This window comes from Micropterus salmoides, unplaced genomic scaffold, assembly GCF_014851395.1.
Source record: "Micropterus salmoides isolate LMB-PRFRI ecotype aquatic unplaced genomic scaffold, ASM1485139v1 Ms_hic_scaffold_8, whole genome shotgun sequence".
NCBI classification, from domain to species: domain Eukaryota; kingdom Metazoa; phylum Chordata; class Actinopteri; order Centrarchiformes; family Centrarchidae; genus Micropterus; species Micropterus salmoides.
The window spans coordinates 5,433,378-5,457,241 of NW_024044570.1; the positions used below are offsets into that span (position 1 = coordinate 5,433,378).

At 39.4% G+C, this 23,864-nt stretch overlaps 1 protein-coding gene and 1 long non-coding RNA gene across 2 annotated transcripts in view; one reads left to right on the plus strand and one right to left on the minus strand.

Moving 5' to 3' along the window:
• The window catches only part of LOC119894372 (metabotropic glutamate receptor 8-like), a 208,492-nt gene that overhangs the window by 66,090 nt on the left and 118,538 nt on the right, over positions 1-23,864 (minus strand). Inside the window, exons 5-7 of the mRNA XM_038707080.1 lie at positions 18,421-18,556; positions 15,112-15,266; positions 14,884-15,021 (exon numbers count right to left, since the gene is read on the minus strand). Of these exons, the coding sequence (XP_038563008.1) occupies positions 14,884-15,021; positions 15,112-15,266; positions 18,421-18,556 (429 nt within the window). The remainder of the gene's footprint in view (positions 1-14,883; positions 15,022-15,111; positions 15,267-18,420; positions 18,557-23,864) is intronic.
• On the plus strand, positions 17,865-20,156 carry LOC119894373. Its single transcript, XR_005442913.1, has 2 exons — positions 17,865-17,931; positions 19,837-20,156. It is a non-coding gene; the product is annotated as an uncharacterized LOC119894373 (long non-coding RNA).

Here is a 23,864-nt window from a genome sequence, read left to right on the forward strand (position 1 = left end):
TTTCTGAGAGAAAGTGGAAAGTGAGAAGCGTTTGACGGACCTTAACGACCGATGATGATGATGGTCATGGTGAACCACTGAGGTGAGGCAGAGTGCTTGACATACCGTTCATCACGGCTGCCGGCATTTCTATTACAAATCAATTACAGGGTAATTAATTCCTTCTCGTCAGGCGGATGTGTTGCTGTTTTCACATTCTCTCTCTCTTCTCTCTCTCTAACACAGTTTCAATTAGATTTGGAAATGAGATAAACTGCAAACTAATGACAGAGGTTACCTGGTGATGGGATGAGTTTGGGGGGAAACCAGCTTAGCTGTTGCATCTCCACGCCTGAATGTTTACATTAATGGAATTTTTATTGCTCTGTTGTCTGGCTGAGAGTAATAAAAACATGACAGACATGTCTGAGACCTGCTCAAGCATTCATGAATTCATCCATGTCCATGCCGAACTGAAGGCTGTTCTTTGCTTTATAAAAAACCTTGTTATAATTTTCTTCTCATTTTTGCATGCTCATTTGCATTAACTAACACAGCATGTCGCATCTAAAATGAGCAGCATATAACAGAAAAGTGATATAAATCATCTTAACAGTCTTAACTGTTTTTTCTTATCAAAAACGAACTTTGAGTCAGATGGAAAAGTCACTGTTTTGCAAGTCACTAGAGAGTTTTAAGCCTTTGCTATTAAGTACATATTCAAGTCCTAAGACAAGGCCAACAAGTTCCAAGTCAAGGCCAACAAATAGTCAAGACCAACAAGAACCAAGCCAAGACCAAGAACTACCATGTCAGAACCAACAAGTACAGAGTCAGGGGAAAAAAAGTACCAAGTCAAGGAAAACAAATACCGACTCAAGACCAACAAGTACCAAGTCGGGACAAACAAGTACCAAATCAAGACCAACAAATACCATGTCATGGCCAACAAGTACAGAGTTAGGACAAACAAGTACCAAGTCAAGACCAACAAATACCATGTCATGGCCAACAAGTATAGAGTTAGGACAAACAAGTACCAAATCAAGACCAACAAATACCATGTCATGGCCAACAAGTACCGTGTCATGGCCAACAAGTACCGTGTCATGGCCAAAAGTACCGTGTCATGGCCACAATACCGTGTCATGGCCACAAGTACTGTCATGGCCAACAAGTACAGAGTTAGGACAAACAAGTACCAAGTCAAGGCAAACAAATACAAGACTCAAGACCAACAAGGAACGTAACGTATTTGACAGTAATTTTATACATTTTGAACCAAAAGTCACTTAGTTTGGATTATTATTGATCACTGGCTGCAATTTCATGTTGTTAATTAGCTTCTACATCTGTAATTCTGAGGCTTAAATTTTATTTCTACTGTACATTCTATAAAGTAAAGATGACTAATTCACTTTTACATAGTTTGTTGTCAAATATGCACACATTCGACCCTAAAGCCAAAAATGTAGGGTGGTTTACAGTAAAAGGAAACTAAATTACAAAAAACAATGAAAAGTTTGCAGGTGGAGCTGAAACATGAGTAATGCCGATTTGCCATAATGCCATCAACTGTTTTTATATGGAAAGTCGTTGTGCTATGATTGATTGATCTGTTCCTCATGGAAAGAAATGTGTTGAGTCAGGTTTGCTGTGTTTTGATAGAGATTCTGTGTATGTAGAGAATGTTGTATTTGCATTTTGAAATGTAGAGTTGGTGATTAAAGGACAAAATGTGCTATTTGTCTAATTGTGTGAAGTAGGTGGTGTGTAGCTGTGTTAAGAGTTTTGATAAAGTATCTTAGGTTTAGGTAAACGCTTGTTAGCAATTGAAAAGACTATAAAAACCAAAAAGAAAAAGAAAGCTGCCCACAGCCACTTTCTCCTCTTCAAAGCAAAGTCTGGCAAAAAAACACACTTTGCAGACCGTTCCTGAGTTCTGCTGAACACTAAACAGCTGCTCGATTTCTGATATGGAGGCAGCTTTTCTCCCTGAGAGATCATTGTTGATTCAAACAGTAGAAAGAAAGACACCCCTGTTGACATCACTTCTTCACCTGCTGATGTTTCTAACCAAACAAACAGCAGCACAAAGGTAAAAAAAACATACACAAGAAAACACAAAGAGGCATTCAAATGCAAAACTGGCTTTCATATCTACTCAGTGTATTTCAAGGGAATGTGTATTTCACAGAGGAATACAAAAGGAGGGAACAGAGCTGTAAATAGGTGAGAAAACAATGACACTCTTAACTCAACAAACATATCGTTCAACAAAGCAAAAAGCAGAAGTACAGATCAAATATTTATGTTCTCAGGTGAAACTGTTAGTGGAGGTGGAAGAAATTATCTTTGGAGTGAAAATAACATTTCCCCTGAATATCACAAACGTTGTGTCCTTCACAACTCTCTTCCTGCTGCTGCTGCACAGTTCCACTGCCAAAAAAAGACCTCCGCCTTCTTTTCTGAAAGCAACTGAAATGTTCATTAAAGCCCACAAACAAGCATCTTTGAAAGGACATTCAAAAGAGTTGGTGGCTTGGATGACACACCTCTGAAAAGCCGTCGGAAAATGTGTGATTGGATTGCCCTGAATCAGAAACGCAGGAATTTCTTCTGCCTGAGGATGCTGGGAAAATGAAAATAAGGGTTCATAGGTGTGGACCAATCGCCGGGACACACAAATTCCAGCACGTGCTTTATTGTGAGCATGTAAAATGGTCTCTTCATAAGAACTGTGTTGAAGATGATACTAAAAACAGCTAAAGTGGGGATTAAACACACAACCTTAAGACTGAACACTTACCAACTGAGCTAGACTGATGACACTGAATTCCTACGTACCTGCCCAACATTTTTGTCTTGAAATCATGAGAAAATTATCCAGTTATCACGGGAAAACATTTTTTTGAAAGGATGGCTGCTTAGGATTTTAGCAGGAGTCCAACCAAGGAACAACAAACTTCCATATTCTACTCAATAGTGGATTGTTTATGAATTGATGGATTTAATCAATTCATTTACTTTTTAAATATAATTATATACTGCATTATGTAACAATAGATTAAAGTTAATGAACATTTGCTGCATTTTGCAAGATTTAAAAAAATATTTTTCACCAGCAAAAAAGACACCAAGAAAGTTTTAATAATAATATAATAATGATGGAGACAAGAGGATAAAATGATGATTTCACTGTGGTAACATGATGAGGTGCATGAATATAGATTAGAGGATCACCAAAAGCATGAGTAGATTTTATGTAAATCTATCCAGCAGTTTTAAATATATTTTGCTCTGAAAGTGTTGAACCTCTGACAGCTCGAACCTCAGACTGAAAATTCTCCTTGAAATTTATATATGAGAATAATAAACCTTTGTTTTTGCTTCAAAAGCCCAGAGCGGCACAGGAATCAGGTGTTCATATGACAAAAGTGTATCCATTATCCAAAGAAGCCTCTCTGTTGGCTGCTGATGCTCGCACACAAACAACACTAATTATAGATCACAATCAATGAAAGGCTAACAGAGAATCCATCGTCTGGAGGCTGCAGAGATCAGGGACCACTCAAAACCACAAAGGTTAAGATCTCGACCTTCAGAGACGAAGAGGAGATCGACTGTGAAAAGGATTTTAGTCTAGATTATTTGGCCGACAGCTGCTTTTCGTCTCAGCCGGCTGGAAGGGCGTGTCTCTGTCTGTGTTTGATTGACAGCAGCTGTCAGAATGCCTACATGTCATGGGCAGTGTTGTTAATGGTTTTGAAGGGTAAGGACCACACCAGCTTCAATCTAGACAGGAAAAGATCTCCATCTACACACTTTATTCTACAGTGGCCGACAAGAACAAACCATGACAATTCAAAAACACCGGAAAGTTCAAAACAAATACAACAAATGAAACGTGTTGCAAAATGAAAAAACTGCAGAAAGCCAGCATAGGAAACATGTGTATGTGGGTGGGACAAGACCGGCTCTCATTCAGCATATCTGTTTGTTCACTTATCGAGTGCCAAATCTATTTCACTTGAGGAATGCCCTAATAAATAAAACTCCATTCCACGTTTTTGCAGCCTTGACTTCCACGCTGCTTCTTCCTCAAATCCATTCCATTTGGCTCATTCATGCCTGCCTCTGCTGTATAATTTATCTGCCGTATAAAATGTTTAATAATTTATTCACTACTTACTTATCTAGTGATGCAACGGATCACAAAACTCACGGTTCGAATTGATCCGTCGTTTTATTTTAAAATGTGCTACTTCGACTCTGATCCAGCTGCTTCTCTCTGTCTGTCTTGCTCAATGTCCCGTCACGTAGCGAACAATAGCCTATCAAACTCGCGAGACATTTGCTCCGGTGAGCAGCAGAGTTGTGTGTTAAAGGGAATTAACATCAAACAACTACAGAAATGATACAAAATTTAAAAAAATACAAACGCAACACAAAAACACAGCATATCCAGTCAACACACAGGAAGATCTCCAGGCCTATAGGGGGAGCGCTACGTGGAACAGCTTGATTATCGACATGAGAGAGAGAGACCTGGGGCAAGTTCAGCGCGACAAAATGTAGCAAAATATTTTTTTCAACGGAAACGGTGGTGCCGCTAACACCCTGTTGTGTCCACAAGCGCTCTGCATTTTCCTGCCTTTAAGTTTGTGTTTACAAACTTGTCGCAGCTGATTGGATAACACCTGAGACACGCCCATCGAACAGAAGAAAACGAGCCCGTTGAGGAACGTTGCACAACGTTGCAAGGAAGCATGTTGTCAATCCGAAAACGTTTTAAACCTTAAACCTTTAAAAAAAAATTACATTTGGCCTTTGTCTTTATAAAGTTATAAGAGTATCAAATGAAGCTGTTACATGTAGAGCTGGCAGGGAGATCTTCCATTGTGTTGGCTGCTGTGTTTTTCTGTTGCATTTGTTTTCAGGATTGGTGTATTTTTGATGTGTTAATTAAGGGCTTTTCAAATTAAAGAACAAATTAATTGATCTTGGGCTAAAAAACACCAATTTAGATTAAGGTGTGTGCTTTAGTCTAACTTGTTGTTGCATAGTGAAAGTCAATTGTGAGGAGAGGATAATGACATTAACATGTGAATGCAGGAAGAGAGAAAATTGATTTTACTGTTCAGGAGGGAGGAGGGGCTGGAGGTGGAGGTTATTGGGGGGTTAGGGGGTCTAATTACAATATTGGATTGCTTTTTAAAAGCAATACACTCTATCTGGTAGGAAATGAGATGGCGGTGGCCGTGAGTGTGGCGGCAGCCGTGTGGCGGCAGCGACATTATCCCTGAGCTGAGGGTGATGGAAGGTCTCCCTCAGACCTCAGGCCACTGTGTCTCATGGATATTTAACTATCCCAATTAATTGCAATTAATAAGCGGGCCATCCCCTGTGCACCCTGGAGTGATTGTACTGAGCGTGCTCTAATCTATGTCAGCTGTTGAGACGATCCTGAGGCTGCTTCTTCTTCTCTGGTGGAAGCTTTGTAGCTACAGACACGTGCTGTGTGGGAGTTTTTAGCAACCCCGCCTCCTAAAAATAGCCTTTATATACATAAAATAAAAAAAGTTTATTTTAAGCAAAACATAATGCCACCTGATCATATTTTTTATCAACATAATAATAAACATACCTGGCAGGTCGTAAAATGTTCATACAAAACATTTTTCATTTGTTTTCCTATAATATCTGCCTGTAGCAAGTCAGTGGGATTCTTCATCTGGTGAATATGAAAGTCTGCACTAAATTTCATGGCAATGCATCCAATAGTTGTTGAAATATTTCAGTCTAAACCAAAATGGTGGATTGACTGACCTCCATTGAGCCGCTAACATGGCTAAAAATATCACACAATCACAGATGTGCATGAATCCCTCTTAGAGGAACAGTGGAAATCAACCTGAGCAGCTGTTACACCAGGACAGAATCAGTTTCTTGAAAACTTGTCATTGATTAGGTAAAGTTTTTTTTTTCTTTCTGTCTCTTAAGTAGATCAGTACGACCAAATTGGTCATAAAGATCCTAATTTGAGATGATTTTGCAGGCTGCAGGTCGGAGGCGCTGCAGGACTAGTGCTCTGAGATAAATGTTCACACTGACACTATGGGGAGCTGATGTAATTTGTCATGATTACGAATGGACACTCAATCAACCCTGAACACACCCACTGCGAATGAACAGTTTGATAATCAATTATGAATCACAAAAGTACAGTCCATGTCTGGAAGTAACATGAAATCCAGCTTATCTGCACCTTGTGAAGTAGGGCTGCACAATTAATCTAATCGCTATCTGAATCGCAATCGCGATGCCGTCATATACGATAACCGCAAAACAGGTGCGATTTAAAACAGAAAGTCATGATGCTCTCTTCTGTGTGCGCTGCAGTCTGCTCATTATCCCCGCCCACACCGAGCTCTCGCATGTGCCTTTAAAAACATGCAATCATAAAATGTTTTCATAAGCAGTGTGCCAGTAACTTTTAATGAAACAACAACCTACCATAACCCTATGACTCGCTACTGGAGCACCGACAGAAATACCGGTGCTCCGGTCGCTCTGTGACAGAGACAGAGTGACACTGTCGACAGCTGAGGCAGTAAGACAGAAGAAAGCAGGAAGATAAGGAAGGTTCGAGTCGAGATCATTTAACGTTAGCTGTATCGGTGCCTTGTTGTTAAACATGTTCAACTTTTCACAGAACCGACGAGCTTGTCTGTCACTTTTCATCAACCAACCAATCACAGGCTATATGGGCGGGACATTAAAAAAAGTCTGATATGCAACAGCACGAGAACAGACGAGTTAGTACTTAGCATTAACAAATTAGAGACCAATATCATTTTTCTTGCACATGGATTAAATAAATAAAAATAACCCACAGAAATGAAACAGGAACGATTTTCAACTATTGGTAAAATATTATACTATTAAATGAAATTATAATGAATATAGTAATTAATATTTTATTGTTATAGGCTACTAACAGTATAGTTTTAACTGAGCATTACACTCTTTATTTAATGTTATAATATTATACTAATACACTCTTGTATACGAGTCTCTACAGTAGACTAATGTAGATTTAGCCAGAGTCAATATTTGCTCCTTCTAGCTGCCTCCGTTGTTCTGTCTTACTAGTTATTGTTCTAAATATTGTTTATCGTTTAACTTTGTTCAAGTTGAGAAATACACATTTCAAAATGTCAGTATTTAATGCATTTTCCTTGATAATCAAGCAAGCAGACTCATAGTACCATTTGTTCTATTATAATCGAATTGCAATCGCAAATGGCATTATTATCCACAATAATTGCAAAATGACCTTTTCTACAAATCGTGCAGCCTTATTGTGAAGTTAACAAAATCTTTATTGTTCCTGATATATGAGGATCTGTTTATATCTGGAAAAAAATGACCAAGAGTGGGGGGTACTTCAGATCTTAATATAAAAACGTTCAGGACACTCACATCAAGGTTTGGCAGTGTGACTCATGTGATTCTCTTGACCCCAGCGGCAGATATATTTCCTGCAAAGCCTTTTAGGTGGAATTTGTTACCATTGGACAGCAGGCTAATCGTTTCCCTCTAAGCTAAGCTAACCAGCTGCTGGTTGTGGCTTTATGTTAAAGAGAGTGAAGAGCGTCTATTTCAAAATGTCAAACTATTCCTTTAGGTGTATTCCCTGTGATTAAAAAAAAACATGTTTCATTTCATCAGGCGTGCAGGTGATGTTCCAGCATAAAATTTATTCGTCCATTTGAATATTTCTGTTGTGTTTCTTGACATGTTTTCTTGAGCTCAACACTGCTTTCTTTATAATCTTAGACACACCCAGCCAGACACATACTTGCAACACACACACACACCACACACACACACACACACACACCTGCACCTTCCAGCATGGATTACATTGTAAAGCTCTGAATGATATTGCAACGACACAAACGTCTGCACTTACACACACTCAGGTGGACTTGACCTGCAGACCCAGCTGTTTGATGACTCCACTGCAGCTCCAAAACTTAATCTGGAGCTTCTAACACAATCAGTTGAGAGCTACGTCCTGACAGCAGCAGACTGATCAAAGTCGTCCACTGAGCTCAAGTGAAGACTCGCAGCGATATCAGCAGCTGGGACTGAGCAGCTATTCTCAGAGCCCTGACGCTGTTGTTCTGTTTCACTTCTGTCTGCACGCTGACCTGTATTTACTAAACACCTTCCATAAATCCTGTTTTGTGTGTCGGACATGTTTGTACAGGATTTGGCCCTCAGCGGCCCCCTGTTCTACAGAGAAAGTCCTGCTGAATCAGGCAGGATTACATCCTGCTGCAGGGTCTCTGCAGTCAGCACCGAGAGACTCAGCAGACAAGAGATGCACGCGATTGAAGAGGAGAAGAAGAATTTGTCAGTTCAAATTAAACCGTTTCTAATTTATATCTGCTCCCAGTTTGCCTTGCCATTGTTATTGTGACATCAAACAAGGTAAGAAGTAGAGGAATCCACGCTTAAGTAATTCTCTGGGACTGATCTGTGCATCTGGATCATCTGGACCTGGACAGAACCAGGCTGGTTAATGTTTAATTCATAATAATAGGTAAATGCGAGGTAAAGTAAATATTTACTTACTACGTTGTTCATGTTACAAAGTAATTTATCAGGAGTTTTTCACTTGCATGTATATGATTGGCCTTCACAACATTTTGCCGGGGAACATAAAATAAAAAATTCAGAAATTGAATTTCTTTGAATCAATCTAAAATTTACCACCTGGAACCCAGATACATCCACAGTTCTCCAGAGTTCTCGTTCATTTGCATTTTGTAGATGCTAGTGAGAAAGGTGTCAAATTACTATTACTTTCAGCCTTAAAGTAACTTTCTATCAAATCCAGTAGATCTTTAAAACTAGAAAATCTAAAATCTTGAGGTCTGTGGCAGAAGGTTCAAGAAAGAACTGCCTTCTTCTCTTCCAGCTGATCTTTACTCACATTGCTCACCTGACACTGATGAATAATCTCCTGTATGTTATGCTGATTACAATCACTTTTTCATATTCAACGTTTCACTCAGCGTGATAGGTAGGTATACCATGTTTGAAAGCGGACAAGAAGTTGATTTAGGAATTTGGCCTTCTAAAGTTTCCTTAAGAAATACAGTTGTTTCTGAGCTTTCTTCACCAGCGTGGAGATGTGAGACGACCATGTCAGGTTCTCTGTGATGCTGATTCTCAGGAACTTGAAACTATTCACCTGCTCCACCTCAGCTCCACTGATGTAGACAGGAGTGTGTGTCTTTATCTCCTTCTTCCTAAAATCAATGATATGCTCCTTGGTTTTGCTGATGTTGAGCAGTAGGTTGTTCTCTGAGCACCACTCCGCAAGATTATGAATTTCCTCCCAATATGAATTCTCATCGTTGTTTGAAATCTGGCCGATGATGGTGGTGTCATCCACAAACTTCTCAACAGAGTTCTCTTCATGTTGAGGGCTGCAGTTGTGGGAGTACAGCGTGAACAGGAGGGGGCTGAGCACACAGCCCTGGGGGGCTCCCGTGTTGAGCACTAGAGTGGAGAAGGTGAGTCCGTCAATCCGAACTGACTGGGGTCTGTTTGTGAGAAAGTCCAATATCCAATTGCTGGATTTAAACCCGCAGTGCTGAGTTTACTGATCAGTTCCATGATTGAGTGAATGCTGGATTAATTACCAACCGAGGATGTCAGAGACGCTCTGTGTCGCGAGGTCAAGAGCTCGGGCCCCCAAATGATTACCCCAGCTTGTTAATTGGCTGTCAGCACTGGTCAGAAATCCAGCTCATGAATACAAATAGAGGAGAGGTCGAGTGTTGGAGCAGCCCAAAGAGACAGAAAACAGACCCTGTCAACTCTCCAACGTGGAGAATATCCCGGACAGCCAGAAATAATCATGTCACAGTGGTTACAGGACAATATAATCCCTCTGATTATTTTTGGTCGCTGGAATTAAGCTGATGCCTTATTTATATGTTTTCGTCTGTTTTAATATACAAATTTTGTCAACGCAGTCTCACCTGGTCATTGTTCAGCCCTTTTACGAATAGTGGTCACTACAGTGGACAGCTATTCAAAAGCCGTTTACTTGTAAGGCCAGAGGTTATGATAGTCTAGTTCAGCGGTTGGCAAATAAGTCTGGCATCGGGCCAAATTTTTTTCAAGCCATTACATGGTGGGCCACAACAAGTCCAATTATTTCAAATCTTCAAATCTATACTTGTGTGCATGTTTAGCTCAGTCGGTACTTTGTGGGACTCCCATTTGGAAGGTTATATGATTGATCCCAACTAACTGCGGGTATTTTTTTCTCCCTTGTTAAACAAATTGATTATAAGGACACAATAAAGCATATGCTGCAGTTTGTGAGTGTCCCAGCGTTTGATCCGCATTCATAAACCTATGGATGCTTATTTTCACTTCCCTGAGGAAATTCAGGGGAATCCAATTCTGAGAGGTGTGTCTAGCAAGCCAGAGTTTCAGGAGTGGGACCACACATCAATGACGTCACTCCCGGCTTTCCATAAATACCCACACAATGCACTTCCTCTTCTTTGCTCTCACATTCCGAAGATGAACCGAGACCAAGCAACATCGTGTCGAGCACGCTACGCTAACATCAAATAACGCTAATTATTACAAGCTACTTCCGTCCACTTACCTCTTTGAGAAGTGTTGGCACATCACTATCCCCATCGGATGCTGAATTATTCGGATGGACTCGCAACATCTTCTACATTCACGTCAGCAGACTGGCAGCACCAGAAGCCGAATTCTCTCCTCCGTCTCCACGCTTGATGACCTGCTTTCTACAATCCTAAAGTCAGCCAGGACTTAACTGAGCTAACAGTCATTTCAAGCTAACTCTGAGCTAACAGTTGTTTCGAGCTAACTTTGCTAACCTTGAGCTAACTGTCATTTCAAGCTAACTCTGAGCTAACAGTTGTTTTGAGCTAACTTTGCTAACCTTGAGCTAACTGTCATTTCAAGCTAACTCTGAGCTAACAGTCATTTCGAGCTAACAGTCATTATCTAGCTACGTCAGTTTCGAGCAAACAGTCGTTTTTAAGTCGTTTCAAGTTAAGAGTCATTACCTAGCTAAGTTGTTATCTAACCACGTCGATCTAAACATCTCGCTAAGTCACTTCAAGCAAAACTCGTTTTGAGCCATTTTCTTTTCGAGCTAACACTCCTTTTAAGCTAACTTCGAGCTGACAATCATCTTGAGCCAACAGTCATTTCCTAGCTTAGCTATTTTCCAGTCTGCTGGTCTTACCAAGCGTACCATCACTACACTTCAGATCTCAAGATCCCAGATCACCCAATGTTCTCTCAAATAACTGGAAGCCTTTTGGGGGTCCATCGTAACTTCCCCACAACGCTTTCGAATGTCTATTCAGCTACTGCAATCATCATACATCTTCTGTTTGTTTATCAATAAGTCATTTAATTGTATCTGTTGATTGTGGTCCTTGCTAGTGAAGTGGGGCTACCCAGCAGCGTGTCAGGAGCGGGACCACACATCAGTGACATCACTCCCGGCTTTCCATAAATACCCACACAACGCGCTTCCTCTTCTTCGCTCTCGCATTACGCACCCCCCCCCCCCCCCCCTTTCTCTGTCCGGTCTCTCTCCTCATCTCCTTAGTCTGCATAGGGTTATATGGGGGTCCGTCTTGCCCAGGCGCTACGGCGGATTTCCCTATCGTAGCTTCCCCACAACGCTTTCGAACGTCAGGTACTGCAAGCATCATGCATCTTCTGTTTGTTTATCAATAAATCATTTAATTGTATCTGTTGATTGTGGTCCTTGCTAGTGAAATGTCGTTCAGAACTCTTCAAAAGCTCTCAATTAACTTGTCATAAAGCATTGCTGCACAAAAAGTTCTCGTCCTTATTTTTTAAAGGCACAATCACTTAAGAGGAAGTGACTGTGTGAGTAACTGTAGCTGTCATGACTGAGATCTATTTCACAACCAGACGCTATCAGTTTATTTACTTTTTATTTTTCTGCCATCAAAGAAATCTGGCCAGGGGCCAGATATTATTGCTGGCGGGCCAGTTCTGGCCGCAGGCTTCCTATTGCCAACCACAGGTCTAGTAGCACATCAGCCGGTACAGTGGATGCTAGTGTCATACCATACACTGCCACCCTCTGGTAAGTTGTTGTAAGTGCAACTTAAATTCGTCAAAACCAAGATGCCGACGGACGATCAGCAACACTGAGCAGCTCAGGTAAATCTGCCACTCCTTCAATTATAGGAGACCCCTGCAATAAAAATTGGCAACATCTAGTAACGACTAAGGAGAAATACAATTGTTAAACTTTCTGAGAGTTGACTTTATGTTGGGAGGAAATTACGATTAATCATATGTCCACTAAATTGGACATTATGCACTACAATTAACTATTTTTTGTTTTTCTTGATAATATTTCATGTGCAATCAATGGATTTATGTTATTAGAAAGTAAAACTTGCAGAAGTGAGCTTCTTTTATTAGAATATGTTAAAATGTGTGACCACATTAGTTTAACAGCATTAAAAATATAGTTTTCACATACTGTATTATTTAATTCTTTGGTTTGTTGAATACATATTTCTCCAGTTAAAACTTTACATGCTCGGTGTCCACCTAATTGGACATGTAAAAATTTCCTTGAAAAATGTGTGTTTATAAAAATGAAATTCTAGTTTTATTTTTCATGACATAATTCATGCATGAAAGGGCTAATCAAGCCCTGAACACAAGCATCATTCTAAAACCATGAGCATTATTCCACTGCTATAACAGTGCCCACTCTTCTGGTTTCAGTCTTTCCACCAATTGTTGGAAATTGGCTGCAGGAATTTCCTGGTTGTGTTGTGTATGACAACCAGACCAGCATCACCACAGGTCAGAAAATGCAATAGTTCTTCTAAAAACTTTTTAAAATTTGAAAGTAACACATCTTCTGGAACTTTGTGGATAACAAAGTAAATAAAAGCTGATTCACCAGGTTTGGTTTGTTGGCTGCTGCACCTTCACTGTCAGAGATAAAGAGATAATTTATCTACATTGCTGCTGAATGTGCTGATTTTTACAGAATTATTCCCAAAAACCAAACACAAAACTGTTTCCCGAAGAAAAACTCCGGAGCTGCAACGACCAATCACACAGCTCCACTTTATAACAAAGGTTTACAGGATTATTTTATCATGCTGTCTCAGAGTGACACCTCATTCCTTTTGAAATAATAAAGCTCATGGATCTGATCATATGCGGCTGACAGATGTATCTATCAGCAGCTCCTCTTCATTGTCTTCACACAGAGAAGAAAGAGAGCGCAGAGATCGAAGGTTTACAGGTGCTGCAACAACAACTACTTATTTCCATTACTTTCAACCTGTTTGTCGGAACTATGAGCTTTGGATCTGAATAAAACTACCCACCTCTGTCTGACATTTGCATACTTTCCTTCTGTATGGAAATAATTGTGGAGGCCTAGGTTGCAATAATAAACACACAACAACATCAAAGCAATATGATGCAAAATATGATTAAAACTATGATTTATGAGAGGCTGCTGGGTTGATCAAGTCCAGTGGTGAAATGTAATGTACATTTACTCCAATACTGTTTTTAAAGGTTCAGTGTGTACGTTTTAGTGGAATCTAGTGCCAACCATCTAGTTTCAACCAGCGGCTTCATGTGCTCCTTTCATGGTCTCATTTCCCAAGTTGTGAAGTCGTTCCTCTGACTTCAGTGTGTATTCATGTCAGAATGTGGAATCAACATGGTCGCTACTACAAAGACGTGTTGGATTAGCATTGTCAGATCATATAAACAACACAATGATAACAACCATATTACAAATGACATGTTTGCAAAATATGTATATGCAATACATGATTTTCCACAAATCAAAGTTCTGTTTACACTTTACTTCTCTTTTTGTAATAAAGATTTAAGGAGGAAAAAAATGGCACGCTCTGTCGGCTCTTTTGCTAATTAATACGTGTGGTACTCCATCCATCCATCCATCCATCCATCCATCATAAACCAGTCAACTACTACTACTACTACTACCGCTATTGTTAGATGATCTTCTTCTTCTTTATACGTATTCAACTTAGTCATAAAAAGCTCTCTGTAGAGCTGTTTGTCCTTTAGGCTACTGTAGGCGCAACATCCATGTAAGGGGACCCGCGGTGTATACTGATAGAAATGGCTCATTCTAAGGAAATAAAAACATAACAGTTCATTATGTAAGGTCTTTATACATTTACATTTATTCATTTAGCTGACGCTTTTATCCAAAGCAACTTACAATTGCCATATATGTCAGAGGTCGCACGCCTCTGGAGCAACTAGGGGTTAAATGTCTTGCTCAGGGACACACTGGTGGATGGGTCATAGTAGGGGATTGAACCCAGGTCTCTCACACCAAAGGATTGTGTCTTATCCACTGCCCCATCACCCCTCCTATATACCACTGAAAACATAGTTATGGATATTATATTGCATTTCTGTCAATCAAAAACTGGGACTGTTTCTCTGACCCACAGAAGCTCAGAAAGTAGATGGTAGAGAAAGCGAGGAGCTAGAGAAGGAAGGGAGGAGGTATAGAAGGAAGGAGGAGATAAAGAAGGAAAAGAAGCAATAGAGAGAGAAAAGAAGAGATAAAAAAGAAAAGAGGAGACAGAGAAGGGAAAAACAAAGTAGAGACGGAAAAAAGGAAATAGGGGTAGGAAGGAGGAGATCAAGAAAAAAAAGAAATTGAGAAAGGGAAAGGAGAATGTAAAAAAAGGAACAGAGGAGATAGAGAAAGGAAGGAGGAGGGAAACCTTTGACCTCTGTGTTTCCACCTGTCTTTCCTACCTGTACATTTTTTGGGGCTGCCGGGTCTCTTGCCGTGCATCCCCAGCTTGCAGACGAAGTTCTCCTCCCAGAACTCAGCGAACCAGACGTTCCTGCGGTTGTTGGACAGGGAGCGGCTCCTGAAGTAACGGTCAAACGCTGTGGAAAGAAGGAAAGCGTTATTAAAGTGATGATCGCTTTCAGAACTGTGGCGAGGTTTGTAACAAGACATGCTGTTTCCTGACTCACCGTCCACGGACGCCCTCTTGGGGAGGATGGTGATGGCGCCCTCGGCCACCTGCTCCTGCTGGACCACTGGAGAGATCTTGGAGCCCCAGCTGTCAGAGCCCACCCACAGGAAGTGACCTGTCAGGTTGTTGCGTTTCGCTGCATCCAGGATTCGCCTTCAGGGTCACAGGTGAGACAGTCGATATAGCCAATGAGAAAGAGATGAGAATCAGTTCTCACTTCCTCCTTTTTGTTCATTTGTTATGAAACAAGAGTCTAAAGCCAGGCGGGCGGCTTTACTTAATAAAAAAAATAAAATTTATTCAGTTAATACTCAGACTAGACTTAAAATGGTCACTGTGTCAGATTAGGCATCCACTATGCATTGGGGTAGGGTGCTGAGTACGTGGGGGGGATGCGGATGCTCAGTGATCGTTCCCTCTGGCTGGATGAAGTCTGACGCTCATGATTTTATGCAAGATCCATGATGATAGAGAAATATAGAAATTACTGGAAATAATGCATGCTGTCAATATTTGAGAGACCCCCCAAAATATCACAAATCATGCTTATAGGGGAGCTGGTGTCTTATTATTTCCCCCTGGTTCCCGCATAGATCGCAACTACTGACACAAATTCAGCACGTCTTGCAATTTTGACCAATCACCACAACTCTTCCGCAAATTTGACCTATCATCGCCGTTTCCCGCAAAACGTTGTCATATGTCAGCTTGTCACGTCCTTGTTTACAAGCTGCAGCAAACGTGTGATACCAACATCTCACATTTGCCGAAAAAATAGCAGCAAAGGACCGTGAAAAAACAGTGTCCAGATCTTCATTACCAAAGTAGGTGTAAACACTGCCACCACAAAACATATGTGGAGAAACGCAAGGAGGACGCATCAAATCACTGTAATACAGGCTGTTGCATCCTGGTCAATTACAAGTGCTGAGAAGTAAGTAGGCAGGGTTAGACCGGCAAAGTTCTGGGGGGACTGTTTAATAATAATAATAATAATAATAAATCAACTATAAATCTAAAGTTTAAAAAAATCACATCTACCTTTGCAGTTTTCACTTATTACCACAATTTCATCCCCAAAAAATTTAGCAAAATCTGCCATTTTAGGCCGCAACAATCACAAAAAAGGCCCACAAAATCTTGGAGGAACTGATTATTGCGCTGATATTGTGTAGTCTGAACCCGGCATAAGAGCCTGTACTCAAGAACAGCAGTGTCTTGAGCTAGATGCTAATATCAGGATGCTAACATGCTCATAATGACAATGCTAACATGCTGATGTTTAGCATTTAGTAGTACAGTATTTACCATGTTCAACTTCTTATTTCATCTCATCCACTCTCATCGTGTTTTTCTTGGACATTAATATTATTCTTAATTAAATGAGTTCAAACACGAGATGATCAGTCTGCTCCTTTACATTATCATCCGTCTCCTCTCGTCTGCAAGGTCTCAGGATGAGTGATTTCTCTGTGTGTGTTTGATTCAGATCCGCAGATTAACATCAGCTGTTACACTGATATCTAGTGTGTGTGTGTGTTTGTGTGTTATGCTTCAGTTCACTCAGATAATTGGAAGCTTGTTATCTTAATCTGCACTCAACAGTTGGTGGATTAACTGATTAAATACATTGAGAACATATAGATACAGAATGTATGTGTGTGTCTGAGTGTTTGTGACTGAGTGAGAGAGAGAGAGAGAGCCCTGTGTTACATTTGGAGACTAATTTCAGATGAACTGGGGGGAAGTGGGAGTTATTAGTTAGTATTCACCGCAGTATTCTTCAGAACATTTTCCTGCATTTTCACTCATGCTCATACTCTTGTATTTATGTTGCTTATGTTACCTATTTTCTCATATTTATGGCTACTTGCTCATGACTCATGTCTTTGAATATAAAGCACATTGACTTTACTTGTAATGAAATGTGTTAAATAAAATTGGCATTGCCAACACATTATTTTCAGTTTAATTTTCTAAAACAGTAACCAAAAATTTAATTATAAAAAACAATAAAAATAAATAAACTGGAACATTTGATATAAACTTGGATTTTAAAAAGACCAACAGTATGTCTCAAATCAGATACTTACTTACATAGTGCTTGACTTTCAACAGGATATTTAATTAAACACTGCAGTTGTGCACTAACCGGAAATACAAACCATTGTATGAGGGTGCGACAAGACCCACCCACTTTTTAAGACCAATAAATTATTAACTCCATTCCACGTTTTAGCTACAGCCTTGACTTCAACGCTACTGCTTCCTCAAATCCATTCCACTTTGCTCATTCAGAGTCCATATGAATGAAACTTCATTCCGTGTTTTGACTGTTCGCTCCAGCTGCACTCAAGTAAGCAAATCACCTTAGCATACCTGCTGCTCAGGTGGGTCCAATTACTGTTCTTATTTGTTCACCTGTTGCTTTAAAAGGCATTATGTAGTCTTTGTTGCAGCATTATATTACAGTTACACTTAATTACACTATGTTGGTATAACACTAACAGTTATCTAATGTTTTTTTCTTGGCTAGCTAGCTAGCTAGCTACAGTAATGTCAACATTAATCAACCGGTGTTAGCAGCAGTTTGAATCTCAATGAGAGAAGCTAGTTGTTTTACCAGTGCCAAATCTCATCCAAAAGTGGACTTGACAAAATTATTGTTTTTTTATCTGCATGTGTACTGATTCAGCAGGGAATATGTATATGTACACCAAGTTTGAAAATACATTGGTCCCTTCTGCTCCGTAGCCAAGATGGCGACTGTGAGAAGTGTCTAACGTTCCACTCTCAACTTTTTGACTGCTCCATCCAGGTACTGCATTTTGCCATACTCCTCAGTGTGACTGCACTTATGCGCTCAAAATAGTAAGTGTGAGTAATGAAGGGCACAAATTGAGTTGAGACGCTAAATGATTATAATGTTCACCATCTTAATGTTGCATGTTAGCATGCTAAAATTAGCTAATTAGCACGAAACAAAAAGTACAGCTGAGGCGGAATGTTATTAGTTCTGTAAATATCTGTTCATAAGCCAAAGTAGTAGTTCATTTATTAATTTTTTTTCACCCTGTTTTCACTTTCTGTAACTTTATAAATGTGAAAATCATTTAAACTGATCTGCTCATTTTCAAAAATGTGGGGTATTGTTTTGGTAAAAATTGGTAAAATTTTTTAGTTTTAATCAAACATTTTTAATATAAATCTCCAGGGACAGAATAAATCAATGGAATGCATCAAAATGTGCACCCATTTATTCTTTTATTATCATTCAAACTTGTGTGAAACTTTTTCAAACTTTTACCGGATGTCATCTTCGTTTGCGAACATGATGACAGCGCGAGCGTTGGGCGTCTCCAGCAGACGGAGGACGATCTTGTCGAACTCACCGGGTCTTGGCTCCCGAAGAACCTTTAGGGACTGAGCAATACAAACCCCACCTGAGAAAGAGAGAGAGAGAGAGAACATTTTTATACTAGTATTATATTTAAGATTTCACACAGGATTACATTTACTCATTTTGCAGACGTTGTTATCCAAAGCGACTTACATTTGAGAAACAACATACAAGCATCAACCGAGCATCAACTACTTATCAACTACAGCTGACAATACATACTAGTAAGAGCAGCAATAAATACTAGTAAGAGCAGCAATAAATACTAGTAAAAGCTCATGGTACATATCACGTCAATGGGGTAAATATCTAGGGAAGGAAGTAAGAGTTAACAAAAAAGTGCAATCAATACAAGATCATTGTAGGGGATAGAAGAAGAAGAGCACAGGAAGTGCCTGTTAGAGGTTAGGAGTTAGAGGTGTTATAAGAGGAAGTGTTCTCAGAAGAGATGAGTTTTCAAGAGCTTCTTTAAGTTAAAGAGGGACGCCCCTGCTCTGATGGCGTGTGGTAGCTCAGATTATTCTCAAACATATTTTAGTTTGAGTTTTTGCAATTTAGTTTCTATGTGTAAGTGTTATTTTACTGTTGTTGCTGGTCAGGGTGGAGCTAACATCTGAAACATGAACAGGAGCCCTTTTAATCAAAGTTGTATTTTTAGAAACTTAATCTGTAAATGAACTATGCTGCAACATTGATTACATTTTTTTTGTAGTTGCACAAAGTGTAAAATGTCAACATCGTTAAGTTACAACATGAAAAAAAAGGATTAGTGTAGTTAAAAGTAGATGATAACTAGCTACATCAGCTGTTTTGTGTCATATAAACTGTGATGTTAGTGACACAGTTTGTGCACATTCTGCAGATTACAAGCCTGCTGTGACAAACCTAACACATCACATACTGTGAAAGGAATTGACTGAAAAAAAGACTCAGGACACTGATCTGAGAACAAGGTTTGCATTGGCGAGATGTTATCTGGATAGGTGAAGCCATTGGAGGGACCTGATCATTAATATTAAAAGGTTTAAAAGCAAGTTTGATTTTTCAGCTCCTTAAGAATCTGGCAAGAATTAGGCAAAACATTTTTCCTGTGGTGACAACAGTATAGTTTGAACTCATGGTATTCTTCTTTATTACAGTTTTATGTCCTTTAACGTTGTGATTGGTTGTTCTGCTTCCTGTTCTATGGTGCCGCAATCAGCTGATTAGATGTTTTCTCTTTGTCTCCTCCTAATCACATCATTAAACTCTCTGCTTCAAACTCACTGACGACTCCGCTGCCTAAAACACACTTTGGTGAAGTTTGTGATGCTGTTCTTGTAGGGTCGCCCCTGGGAAAGACAAACAAGAGCAAGTGGAGTTCTGACGATGAACTTTGTGGCTCTGACATGAAGTGAAGTAAAGTACAGTAGAGGCTGTAAGATGTTCCAACTTAATTGGCTCTTTCAAGATGGAGCGACTTGCCGGCCGACTGTCCCAGGAAATCTCCAGGGAAAAATAAACGAGTCACAGCTGAAAATAATCATGTCTCGTTCATCTGACCTCGATTGTTTCAAAGAGTCTTTTTTAAGGTGGTACAACTGGAACTAAAGAGTTTAAAGATTACTGCAGCAAAGAGATAAAATATTAAAAACTACTAAACTACACTATGTTTCTTTTGCTTCTTGCAAATTGTTGGGAAAAGGTTGTTTTTTCTCCATCAATAACATGCGTTTGACAAATGAAATCCGTGTTTGTTTAGTGATGTAACAAAACTGAGGGCAAGACAGCTGCACAGGTTTGTCATCATTTCCCCAGCTACCTCGTCCACATGTAATGTAGACAATGATCTGAGTCAACAGCACAGGCACCAACACAAAAGCCATGAGATAAAAGGTGAACGACAGGAACAGGAAAGAGTCTCTTTTTTCACTCATATACCACAAAGATTCAAAAACATTATGAACCGACCTCAAACTCGGTATCTCGTCACCTCGCCAAGATTGGCTGAAACCACAACTATTACATTATTTTTCTTTGGCTAAGAAGCAGGAAATGTTAAATATCAGTATCACTGCTGGAGCTTAGGGCCATTGCTGAGTAACAGTGTGAAAATAAAACAAAATGCAACACAAAGAAGTTGATTTTAGTTATTACTTTGACTGCTACAGCCAAAGTTGTAATTAACTGGAATTTTCCAACAAGAGTCTGCAATTCAAGTTCTTTATTATCATATGCACAACATTATATCAACCATTCAAGTCTCAATAATGCATAAAAAGAAAATCACGTAAGTAAAGAAAGAGAACCTAAGACATTGTGCAGAAGTTAAAATATAAAATAAAAAGGTTTAACTGCAATATTTTATGTCTGCATAGATTGCATTCATGCTAGCAGCTCTGTGAGGATGTAATTTGAGCTAAATGCTAATGTCATGCTAACAATGACAATGCTAACATGCTGATGTTTATTTAGATGACATTATTTTAGTAGGAAATAAGCTAAAGTACTGGACAAATAAAATGTTTAACCCCTGATTATTCATCTGAGAGGGACATGAATGTGTGAATTAAAATGTAATCAAATGTCATCATGGTGCTACAGGGAGAGTCGGGGGACCTCAAGTTAGTAACATTCACCTCTGGGCAGCATGAATATCTGTGCATATTTTATGACAACCTATCTTATAGTTGTTGAGCTATTTTAGTCAGGGCCAAAGTAGCGGACCGACCTACATTACCATTCATAGAGCCACACTGCTGTCTGAAAAAAAAAGGAGTGGTAAGAGCAGGCTGGACAGGATTTACAGAAGAGTAAAAGAAAAGTCCATTTTTCAGTAACACTTTTTTTATAGATCAGGAATTTTTTAATATTATTGCCAAAAGTTTCAATATAAATAACTAATAAAAGGGAAAATATAGACAGTGTGTGGTTGATACTAATTAATTAATCGAGTTCATTTCTGGTCAGAGCACAGCAGGTTAGCTGAACATACATCAATGTAAAAAGCAATCAATTAAACATCCGTGCAGTTTCCAATAATAAATGAATTATCAATAAATATGTACTGGTGTCAATGTACTACTGTAGAACAAAATGTTCCTATAAATGACATACTTCAGAGAAAGTTATAAATGAATTACAGACCTGTAAAAAAAAAAGTATTACCATCACTCCACTGCTGAAGCAACAGTGTGGATGTAAAAATATTGTATAATATGATCGAAATGTCATGTCGGGTTGAAATTTTATCTCTGTTAAAGAAAGAGGAGCTGTGTGAGTTCAGGTCTTGTCTGTTCAGCCTGATCTCTGCGGCTCCGGGGCAAAGAATGGAGATAAAAACGTTGCTGCCATTATTATCATTATCACAGCGTCCACAGCGAGCTCAGAGGCCATCTACAGTCGTTCCCCCAAGACACGGTTTCATTCAGACGCTTTCAGGGTAAAATTGATTCCATTCTGAGCTCATTACGACATTAAACAGGCCCATCAGATTGGAGCTGCAGTGTCTCTCTTGTACAGGGATTATATTGGGATTATATACAATATTTGAAGGTATAAAGGTCAGGCCGCTGTGAGCAAGATGGCACCAGTATCATCTCACATCTTAGTGAGAGGGTATTTTCCCCCCCTCTTCATTCAAACTCATCTCAGTTTTCCCGGCAACTAATTGTCTTTGAGTTTCAAAAGTTTCAAAAGCACAATTTACACCTGATGATTGATTTGGGTAAAGTGACCATTTAAAATGACTGACTGACCTGCCAGGTCACCACCAATAGGTCAAAATCATGATAGCCGTACCTCTAAAACTAGATAACAAAGAACATTAAAATGTTAACATTAGCATGATAATCTGCTTTTTGTTACCATATTAGCATGTGTTCAGACAACAGAAACAGAACATCAAGGGTTGGTGTTGGTACGGGTTTATTGTTTCTGGTACAGGTGAAACATGAAATACAATATTGGAAGTCCATAAATAACAGATTCACGAGTTTAAAGGCTTTTCTGAAACCATAACAGTCACTTGTGCCTTTTTTCACGGAAGACATTTTGATATCTCACTGTAGGTAAAGCACAGCTGAAAAGCCAGTGATGACTGAATTGAATTTAGCTGCTTCAGTTTCAGGGTCCTGGTGTTGTGCATGCTGGTGATGTCACACTGTCATGGCTTATAGGGGAACTTAAAGGAGACCTATTATGCTTTTGCATATTTTATTTACAATGTTACAATACACACAGAGCTACACGGAGCCGGTATTCCATATATGGTAATTTGCTCCAGTCTGTCTGTAGCACCCAGGGACAACAACAACCATGTAACATGCTTCAGGTCTTAGCCAATCAGAAGACAGCTGGCTTTGAGAGGAGGGCCTTAAAGAGACAGGAGCATCTACAGCTTGTTTCAGACAGAGGATACAGAGTCACAGAACTACAGGTACAATATAGAACTGGAAATGCAGTACAGTAGGTCTCCTTTAACCTCTTAACATTCCAAGGTCCTTGGAGGCAGTTTTCGGTATGTGCACACAATTGATGTGATTTGGCTAATACGGAGCGACGCAGCAGCTTGCCGTCAAGGGGAGGTGCTGTTTTAGAAAAAATACGCTAAGACATCAAATTTAAACTTGGACTATATAAGCTTTATGCTGTGACCCAACAGTGTTTTCCAGCTAATAAGTTCCAGCTAAAGTTGTCTGCATGCATTTGTTAGCAAGCATTTTCAAGTGGAAACGAAAAAATTTTTTTAGTTTTAGTGTGTTTAAACTTATATTAATCAATTCCAGTAGCACTTACAGTGATTCTGACTTTTGGGTTAGAAACTCCAGAGTGTTATCTTTCAGAGAAGTCCAAAACCATGCATACTCCAAATGGTTCAAGAACTACATTCAATTTACTTTGGATATGCCTTGAACAGGCGATTTGCATGACTTTTACAGGAATGGTAAGAGGTTAAAAAGAACAGAGCCATTGTTTATGTCATTAGAAGTACCCGATGTCTTTCCCAAGACATCGGGTGACGTGTTGGGAAAAAAGTAATTTAAAGCTCATCAGAAGCCATGAACAAACAAAACTAGAAGTGAACTGCCATGCTAGCACTTCTGTCATGCTGTACTATGCTAAAAGCTAACGACAGAATGCTAATATGCTCAGACTGACAAAGATAACATCCTCATGTTTAGGCGCAATAATGTTTACTACTACTTTTCACCATCTTAGTTTAGTATTTTAGGATTTGCTACTAAGCACTAAATAGAAGGTACATCTGATGAGAGTTTCATTTGATTTTTTGGGTATTTGGTCATAAACTAAACTACTGGAAAAATTGGCCTCATGATGGTGTTCAATGAAGAAAAATAAAGGGATCATCA